Source organism: Ictalurus punctatus, chromosome 13, assembly GCF_001660625.3.
Source record: "Ictalurus punctatus breed USDA103 chromosome 13, Coco_2.0, whole genome shotgun sequence".
Lineage (NCBI taxonomy): Eukaryota > Metazoa > Chordata > Actinopteri > Siluriformes > Ictaluridae > Ictalurus > Ictalurus punctatus.
In genome coordinates, this window is record NC_030428.2 from 28,936,837 (window position 1) to 28,947,500 (window position 10,664).

Consider the following 10,664-nt stretch of genomic DNA (forward strand, 5'->3'; position numbering starts at 1 on the left):
GTAAAATTTCAGTATAAGGTCTAACATAAATCCAACCATGTGGATTAAGATTTGGAGAAATTCCTCTGTAATATGTTTCTGATTAATGATAAGGATTTTTTATCATCGTTTAAAGTTTCTTGTCTGTGGGCCATTTTTTGTTCTGAAATATGATAATGATAATGAGTCTTTATTGATCACATATACGTTACAGTACAGTGAAATTCTTTTCTTCACATACTCATTCAGGAAGCTGGGGTCAGAAAAAAAAAAATTTAGAAAATCTTTTTAAAAAGGAATTGGTTTATTGTCTGCACTTGTCAGTGTGGTTTATAAGGTTTATAAAGGAAATGGATTGGCACCCTGTCCAGGGTGTACAAGGGTGGCCTTGTGCCCGATGCTCCTTGGGATAGGCTCCATGTTCCCCATGACCCTGAAAAGGATCATTGGTATAGAAGATGGATGGATGGCTGGATAAAGGAAATGGACATATATTTCATAATGGCACATAAATGTATTATACATCAGGATGCAAGATTAAGGGATATATGACATTATGAAGTGGGTGGAGCTTAAATGCGTCTTCAAAGTTACCAAATTTTAGATAATGTGGTGTTTGAAAATGAGCAGACAAAAACAGTTGAGCTGTTGATTGTTTTATTGCTATTGTTCAACAGTAGAACATGCTAATACATGCAATTTATCCACAAATCTGAAAATAGTTGACTAAAATTGCTGCTTCTACCCATAGTGTTCAATCTATTGTATCATGTATTGTGATACATTGTGTGTTGTATAGTGTGTTGCATAGTGTGTGTATGTTCATGCAGAGATGAGCAGCTCCATCAGTGCTCCTACAGAGTGCATCCTGTAGAAGACGGTGAGCGGCTGGCCGAGATTCACCAACACGAACCACACCGAGAAACCAAAGAACTGCTTCCCCACGCCGCTCTCGAACTGAGGGTGTGCTCCGAACGCCGGGATCACCCACAGCTACATAGAGAGAGAGAGAGAGAGAGAGAGAGAGAGAGAGAGAGAGTTATAATAGTTTACAATATAATAGTCCTAATAAAAGAATTCATATAACCATTGCATTTTGTTCTCTCTCTCTCACCATAACGTTGGAGAGGATGAGGAAAGCACAGATCTCCTGGATGACCCTCTTACTCCAGCGATGAGTGTCATGTTTGGGATACAAGAACGATTTTCCTCGGCCCGTACTCTCCCCATTCTTCACCATCTGCTTCACACAGACACATTCACACTGACTTCATTCACACCAACACACCATGATACAGTGTAGAAACACTTCATTCTGTTTAATAAAAGCTAAATGAAATATCTGATGTGTGGTGGTCTGGAAATGCAGTGTAACAGTGAGACAGTGTTACTTCCAAAGAATTAAACCTTTTCTGTAGTGTTAAAGCCACCTAGTGGTGTCATGGATTATAGATTGTTACTTTATTCTCTCTCTCTCTCTCTCTTTCTCTCTCTCTCTCTCTCTCCCTCCCTCCCTCAGGTATGTTATGGCTCTGGCTTGTAATAATATTGTTCCCTCACGTAACCAAATCATGGCCGTGACTACTTGATCCCTTTGTCTCTCGTTACCAAGCCATCTCGTTACTGTCCATGATTTCAACATCGCCAGTTTCCTGTATTTCTGAAATAACAAGGCAGACATTACAAATCTTCCAGAAACCAGATCTGCATTTTGCTGTATTACATTTCAGCGGATATTTCCAGGCTAACAATCACAGGCTCCACTTACATCCAACCTCACACAAATTCACAACTGAGACATGACACAAATTACATCAACTGAGCAAAAAAAAAAACACTACTTGCTCTGTGTAAACATGAAACTGACCTTATGGACGACCTCCGCCTCAGCCCCCTCAGCATCCACCTCGGCGTCCACCTCAGCGTCCTCACCGCCCACCTCGTTCTTGATGGAGTATGTGTGTGGCTGTGTGTGAGTGTGTATGTGAGAGTGCAGACCCTGGATGATGAAGATGTTCTGCAGTATGAGCTCCAACAGGCTGAGTAGTGAGTATGCCAGGTGTAAATTTCCCAGAACCCCTCCAGATCCGAGAGCCAAAGCCGCCACCAAGGAGAAGTACGAGAGAGAGAGCTGCCCGAGTCCGGCGCCCAGTAGCAGCAGTACGTCCAAATTGCGTGTTGGGTTTTTAGCCGCACCTCCTTCACCTTTAGCCTTGCCACCTTGATGTTGGCTATGGCCTCTACTCTCTTTCCAGCGGTACACTAGTGTTCCCACCAGTGAGCACAGAACCATCACAGGCATCAGGCAAATGTGAAAGTAGTAAAACATCAAAAAAGCATTCAGCCGTTTCTTCTTCTGCCCCACCCACACCTGGTACAGAAGGAAAACCACAATGCCGGAGATCAGCACCATCACGCCCAGGATCAGCCCGAGCAGGACACCACCACGACGCACGATCCGCAGTGTGATCTTCTGGGCGTGGCCGGAGTGGGTTCCGATCACATGACGCCCCACGTTCTTCCACATGACATAAAGCATGCAGCCAGCCAGCAGGCTGAACTCCATATTGAACGGGTATAGGACCTCGTAGCCTTTACGCAGAGCGAAGCACACTGGCCTTCTACACTCACACTCCATCACATTCTTCATGCCTTCATCTGAAAAACATTTGAATAAAAAAAGTGCCAAAAAAATCAAACAAATCACATCACATCACACATAATACTGTATCTCTTAGGCAGAACACCACAACATCACCCTACATTCACACAAGTGAGTAACAGGTTGCTCGTGCTGCTTGTAGTTTGGGTCTTGTAGGCATCGGGCATACATTGAAAGAAATGTTGGTCCAAAAGCACCATACGATTGGTCAGAGAAATCATTTGAGCCATGTGGGGTTTTTTTTCCCATTGTAATACACCAGAAGCTTATGGTTACATCTTATCCCATCATATACAACCTCTCATTAAATGAGTATAGAGACTTTATGAAGGACCACAAAGCTGGGAAGGAAGTAGCAGAGATTGTTCGGTTGTACAGTACAGCATTGTGTAATTGTACAGTTAACTCACTTTACGAAGCCTGGCACGCAACATTTCAATCAAACAACCGATTCTGCGTTATTTAATTCCTGTTTAACTAGCCAGCTTTAGATGTTATATACACTGCAAAAAATAAATGAATAAAAGTTGACTTAACTTAAAGTTTCAAGGCAACTTTTGAGTTTACTCAACTTTTAACTAAAGTGGTCACGTAACTCAATTTTTAACCTTGAGTTGCGTAAACTCAAAAAAGATCTGCAGCAAGTTGTCTTGAAATTTGAAGTTAAGCCAGCTTTTTTTTTTAACAGTGTAGCTAATACAGCTACTTTTCTTTCATCAGAACTTAAGAGACACACTCAAGAGACAAACTAAAAGTGACACGAGCGACTTGATGCCTGATTCAAATCCCCACCCCTAAGATAATAAACATAGCACTGTTTTAATACATTTTACCAAAATATATTTTAATTAGCATACATACTCTGAATCCTCACAAAGTCCACTGACCATATAACAGCGTCCCTCACTCATCTCCACCGGCTTCCTGTCCAACGAGTTCACTATAAAATTCTACTGCTCAGGTTTAAAGCCATTCATAACCTGACTCTCTCCTACATTTCAGATCTTCCCCATCCTGATACCCAGCACGTTCTCTCTGATCCTCCTCAGCTGCTCTCCTCATGGTTCCAGCTTTTAAACTCAGTACCCAAACACTGGAACTCACTCCCACGTCATATCCATCAGCTGGACTCCATTTCACACTTCAAATCCCAGATTTAAAAACAATTGTTTAAATTAGCTTGTTCATTATAATTAACTCACTTATTGCTTTATCTAGTTTAATTTTGTGTATTTATTTTAACTAGGCTGCTCTTTTCATATGCTGTTTTCTTGTGGTACTGTAAGGTGTCCTTCAGTGTTATGAAAGGCACCAACAAATAAAATGTATTATTATTATTATTATTGATATTTATAATAATAATAATAATAATAATAATAATAATCCATTCAAGACCAAAAAAAGTTGACATACTTTTGCATTTTTCATTCAGTCTCTCAAGAGATTCATATAAGCAGTGCACTAAATGTGGGATGAAACCAATAACACAAATTCAACATGGCGAGCGAAAAGTCTGCAGAAATGTGATACGTTTTGTTATAAGAAAAATGTAAAACTTTGTCTCTTTGTTGAGAATGTAGGTAACAATCTAATGAATATTAATGAGGTCTGAAGAATATTAACGATTAGTCAGCAATTTATTTTTTTAAAGCATAAAAGTGTTTGGGTTTTTTTGTTCAATTAAATGAGATGTGTTTAGGTACATACAAACTTAAAAATAATCAGATAAGAACTTTAAATCTTCTACCTTTCATCACGATTTGATGTTTTATTTTATAATATTATTCTGTCCTGTCGAAGGGTTTTGCGTAGGAACATGGCACTACGGTAAATAAGGGCTCAGTAATCTTCCATGAGAACGTTAGACTTGTTTGTGTTTATACAGGGCTTACAGGACTTTTGGTAATTCTGTATTTCACAAACAACTTAATCCCGTTTAAGTCTTTGGCTTAACTGGGTTCAATTCAAATCAGTTCTCTACTGTGTTTATTCTGAAAAACAAATGTTTTAAAATAAAAACAATGCATGATGAATTAGCAGTGTTCAGGGTGATATATCATTAAAAGAAAATGTTCCTATAGCAAGGTTTTATTCCTCTTATTCCACAGCAATTTATCATTATATATTTTTTATATATTAATGAATGACATTACTTCCTACGTTATATCCTGTTCTCACTTATTTTATAGCAGCTATAACAGTCATTCCCTCACCAGCACCTCTTTATTCTCTCTCTTCAAGTTACTAAGACAAAAATATCTTGTCATGTTACAGAGAAACTCCTCTGTCCTGAAGATATCGTAAACAAAGTTACAGCTTAACTTCGGACTGCTTCCTCAAATAAAATGTCTCCTTACAAAAACTTCACCATATCAACAATTACACCTTTATTTAATCTGTTTATTACTAACGGAGCATCTGCTGTACACGTCCCTGTGAATGAACTGTTACTATAGAAACGATAACATCAGAATGGGGGCATTAATATAAACCTGTTCTGCTGTTATAGAAAGTCAATCAACACCTTCTGACCAATCACAATCCAGAACCGATCAGCACTGTGGTGTAAAACTATAATGTATAACGTACTGGTCTTCACTCTGCTGATGGTCTTGTTGTACTCTCTCTCCAGTGCTATCTCCATCTGGATGGTATCTTCTGTTACGGCACTCAGCCATAACAGGACGTCTGTGCACAGGGTTATCATTAGTCCAGACCTATAAAACACACACACACACACACACACACACACACACACACACACACACACACACCAAGATGTCTGTATTACAGTGAAGACAGGATGTAAATGAAGAGTCTTGTTTTTAATTTTTTTTAAACCATTAACACAGAAGGCACTTCCTGAGAGATCCATAATTAATATCCCAAAACAGGCAGTCTCATGAATCGAAAAACTAGCAACAAGACCTCCAGTACTCCGTTATCCAGAATTCCACTTAACACATGCTTCCTCTCAAGCCACTACATCTTTTCCAACTGGAACATATTCATGCATCCATTTCCTGTACCGCTTATCCTACACAGGTTCATGAGGAACCTGGAGCCTATCCCAGGGGACTCGAGGCACAAGGCAGGGGACACCCTGGATGAGGTACCAACCCATCGCTAGGCACAATCGCACACACATTCACACACCCGTTAACTGGAATTTATGTAATGTGTAAAACAATAATGAATGAAAACAAGGACATAGCACCATTCTTTTTTATTCCAAGTTGTATATGTCGTTATTGTATCTCATACATCACCTTGAAAGTAAACAGTAAACAGTTGAAGGTCGACACGGTCATATTACAGATTGGCGTTAATCCATTTGATTTTGTTAATATGTTCCAATACATATATGTTGCATGAAGTATGTCAAATTTAGACTTTGAAATGGCAAAATTCACGTCCAGAAGTATTCCTTGAACTTTACCATAATGTGTAATGTTAACCTGGACTGAAATGGATTCATTTGGGCAAAAAACACATAAAAGCAGTCATTGCATAAGTTTTCAGCTCTCTAAATAAGGTCTGGTGTAACCAGGTCCCATCGGAAGTCACGTGTAAATAGTTGAATGGAGTCAACCTATGTGTTGCCTATGTGTCACATGACCTCAGTATAAATACACCTGCCACTGGGAAAACCCAGAGTGTGTTATAGAGCATGCATAAACACGGTATGGCTGAGGCTATCAGCTGAGCACACCATTCACATTGAGCTCCCTGAGTATCCTGTATATTTACATTTACCTTTACATTTATTCACTTAGCAGACGCTTTTATCCAAAGCAACTAACAAATGAGAAAAATACAAGCAAAGCGATATATCTAGCAAGTAGTGCTACCGTACAAGATCCATTAATTGAGTTCCAGAAGAAGCAAAGTGCACAGAGTAGAGGTGGAAAGTGCAAATGTTTTTTTTTTTTTTTTTTTTTTTTTTTTTTAAATTATTATTATGGGTTGGTTAGGTGTTCACGGAAGAAGTGGGTCTGTAGCTGTTTTTTGAAGATGGAGAAATTCTGCGGTCTGGATTGAGGTTGAAGTTCATTCCACCACTGAGGAACAGTTAGTGTGAAGGTTCTGGAAAGGGATCTTGCTCCACGCTGAGTGGGAACTACTAAACGTCGGTCGCTAATCGAGCGCAGATTGCGTGAGGGAACGTAGGCCTTCAGGAGAGAGTTGAGGTAGGGGGCGCTGTTCCTGACAAGGTCTTGTAGGTGAGCATCAAAGCCTTGAATTTGATGTGGGCGACTACAGGAAGCCAGTGGAGGGAGATGAAGTGGGGTGTGACATGGATATCCACAGCAGACGCTGCTGGACCAAGGCCAGGAACATAGTGAAGGACCTCATCCATCCGAACAATGGACTCTTCTCTCGGTTGTGATCAGGGAAGTGCTTCCGCTCCCTGAAGGCTAATACAGAGAGAATAAGAAGGAGCTTCTTCCCACAGGACATTCGGGCTCACAACCAGGACAAAACCAAGGACTAGAGCTTGGACTTGCTTACACAACACCCACACCACCTATATTACAATAAAAATACATCGTCTATTCATTCATCTTCACTAACCACTTTATCCTGTATTTATGTCCTGTATTTATAAATATTTATTATATATGTGGGCGATTTTAAAACAACTACCTCAGCCTTATATTGCACAAAACAACTGCACATATCTGCACTTTATACCAATTATAATCAGGCTGTCGCTACCACCCACCTTTATACCCTTACATGATATTTTTATACTGTTTTAAATACTTTTCCTTTTGCTAAGTGTATACTAGTACATTTCGGTCTATGTAAATTCTGTTTTATGTCCTAGAGAGCCATAAAAAAAATCCTTTCACTAGGTGTGCTACTGGGTATGGTTGTGTGCGTGACAAATAAAATCTGAATTTCAATTTGAAATTTGAGCGACATTAAAAGACGGTACAGTCACGAGTTTGCCTAGAGGAGAACGTCCACCAAACATCAGTGAGAGGGTGAAGAGTGGGTTAGTCAGAAAAACAACCAAGAGGACTAGAGGAACTGTGAAGGAGCTGAAGAGATTTAAAGCTCAGATGGGAGAAGCTGTTCACAGGACAACCACAGAGCTGGACTTTATGGAAGAGTGGCAAGCCATATATGGAGTTTGCCACTGTGAAGCATGGGGGTGACAGCATCAATTAGAGCATTACCCGTGGTCTCCTGGTTGCTTCTCAGATTAATGCCCGCCTTACCCAGTACACTTTAACATTATGGGATATTTTGTGTAGATTCATGACATATAATTCCAAATAAGTCCATTTGCAGGTTGCTACACTACAAAATGTGAACAAGAAACACGTAAAAGGGGGTGAAAAGTTTACGCTTTGTGATTTCTCTGCAAAATAGCAAGCTACGATTTCTGTCTTATTAACTTCACGAGGGAGGAAAAGGAGAGGCTGGTGATGGAATGACTGTTTATAACTGCTATAACGTAACTGACAACAGGAACTAATTCGTTTCGAGGACTGAAAAGCTAGAAGTTAGCATAGAGTTGGAGAAGGAGCAGGTACCTGGTGAAGACTTTGTGTTTGTGGATGCAGTCTTTGGAATGAGACCAGAGCAGGTAGGTCTGCAGGAGGAAGAGGACAAGGAGAACACTGAATACTCTTTTTATTATCCACTACAAAAAAGATATCTAAACAAATAAAAATAGGCAAATTGATCTACTATTTATTATTATGAGGAATATTATGAGAATAAAACTCAACATGGTATAATACTGAGTGCCGGGGTGATGTGATGAAGCAGAGTTACTGGTACCACCATGAGCAGCACAGGTTTTATTCAGAATTCAACAGCGATTTGAGATCAGTTAGAAACAAACTGCTAGAAACAATAATCATAGTAGGTGTAAAAAATCTTATATTTCTTTTTGTCATATATCTTATGTTTAAAAAGTTGCCTTTTTAAAATATTTTTAATTTGCAGTGTAGTAATGCCTGACAGGCTGGGGTATGCGAAGAAAACAATTCCACTGTGCTCTACTGTATATGAGACCAAAAAAGACTCATTAATGAATCTGCTCTATGGGATTACTGTTTAAATGTGAATATTTTTTTTTAATTTTAACATTCCACTGAGTGAAATATTGTGTAGTTTGTGGTTCAGATATTTTATTTATTATTATTATTATTATTATTATTATTATTATTATTATTATTATTATTTTTACAGTTAAAAAGACAATTTTTTATGATTAACATTCATGGTTAAAGTTTAAGTTTGATGTTAAAAGTTAGAGTGAAAAAAGTTTACAATGAAAGTTTATGCTTAAAATCTATGGTTAAAGATAATGATTAAAGTTTAGAGTTAAACTTTAGAGTTGAAGATTATATAATCAAAAATGTATGATTCAAGTTTATAGTTTATAAATATAAAAAATTATTTTTTATATTTAGTTAAAATTATTAAAGTTTGTGTAAAGTTTGTTATAGTTAAAGTTCATGCATAAAGTTTATTGTTAGTTAAAGTTTGCAATTAGAAATTATAATAATTAGAGTTTATGGTTAAAGTTTATAGATTATACATTTATAAAATGTATACTAAAAAAATTCTAAAAATGTATATTTATATATATATATATATATATATATATATATATATATATATATATATATATATATATATATATATATATATATATAATTGAATTATATTTATAATTAACAAACTTTACATTTATGGTGCAAGGGTAAGTTTATTATAAAAGTTTTTTAAGTTGCTCACCTGGAGGATGAGGAACGGAGCCTGGATGAAGGGTAGAAGCACTTTAGCTAATGGCTGACATTTTGTCATCATGACGTTGTACGCCATCATGAACACACACAGCAACAGACTGAAACCTGCAAACAGCATGAGCACCACTGAAACACACACACACACACACACACACACACACACACACACACACACACACACACAGACACTTAAGATAATGCTGTATTGTAGTGTGAAGTCACACCCTATATTTCACGTTTATAGTACAGTTCATAATAAATTACTGATAACTGATAAATTGCTTCACATGCTTTAGTTTTACTTGAAAAAATTCCTAAAATGAATATGCTAGCTAAAAACATCAGCAGCCATTTTATCTTGTAAATGAATTTGCAACGTGTGAACACTTTCAAGTTGGAGTACCAGAACGTTTGTCTATTTTCCCGAATTCTCCCACATGATATGAACAGCAGATTACTTGACTTGTTGGAAATATGATATATTTGGAAATATTTGTTAATATCAAGACTCCACACAAACAGAGCTATTATTATTTATGGTAACATACTGTAGTGTCCTCTTTTTGTATGGCACAGATCAAGTCCATAGGTTAATCTTCCATGGACCTATGAAATACAGTTACGGTCGGAGGTTTACATACACTCATCATGAACATGAATGTCATGGCAATATTGGGCTTTCAATAATTTCTTTGAACTTTTCTTTTTGGGGGCAGAACGATTGTACAATATGCATCTTTAATAAAAAAAAATTATAAAAATAAAAAAAACATACAGCGCACCTAATATTTATTTGAATGTCTCTTAGGAAGTTTCACCTTGAGCAGATGCTTTTGGTAGCCATCCAGCAGCTTCTGGGAGAATTCTGGTTGGATATTTGACTACTCTTCTTGGCAGAATTGGTAAAATGACATTTGTTGGTTTTCTGTCCCTGACTCGACTCGGACAGTCCACAAATTCCCGATAGGGTTGAGATCAGGACTTTGAGAAGTCCACTCCAAAAGCTTAATGTTAGCCTGCTTTATCCATTCCACAGCCAGCTATAATGTGTGTTTAGGGTCACTGTCCTGCTGGAACACCCGGTTGTGTACAAGTTTTAACCGTCTGGCTGATGGATTGAGATTATGCCGAATAATTCTGTGGTAGTCCTCCTTCTTTATTATTCCATCCACTTTGTGCAATGCACCAGGTCCACTGACAGGACAACAGCCCCAGAGCATAATGCTACCCCCACCATGCTTAACAGTTGG

General features: G+C 38.0%; 1 protein-coding gene across 3 annotated transcripts in view; it reads right to left on the minus strand.

Moving 5' to 3' along the window:
- Positions 1–619: 619 nt before the first annotated feature.
- Positions 620–10,664, minus strand: part of LOC108274289 (proton channel OTOP3) — a 12,648-nt gene continuing 2,603 nt past the window's right edge. Inside the window, exons 2-7 of one of the 3 annotated variants that reach the window (XM_017484374.3) lie at positions 9,404–9,540; positions 8,188–8,246; positions 5,231–5,358; positions 1,847–2,637; positions 1,094–1,219; positions 620–972 (exon numbers count right to left, since the gene is read on the minus strand). In XM_017484374.3, the coding sequence (XP_017339863.1) occupies positions 802–972; positions 1,094–1,219; positions 1,847–2,637; positions 5,231–5,358; positions 8,188–8,246; positions 9,404–9,540 (1,412 nt within the window). In that variant the 3' untranslated portion in view covers positions 620–801. Of the gene's footprint in view, positions 973–1,093; positions 1,640–1,846; positions 2,638–5,230; positions 5,359–8,187; positions 8,247–9,403; positions 9,541–10,664 lie in introns of those variants that run through there. The other 2 variants (XM_047159578.2, XM_053685260.1) reach the window with 2 other exon arrangements.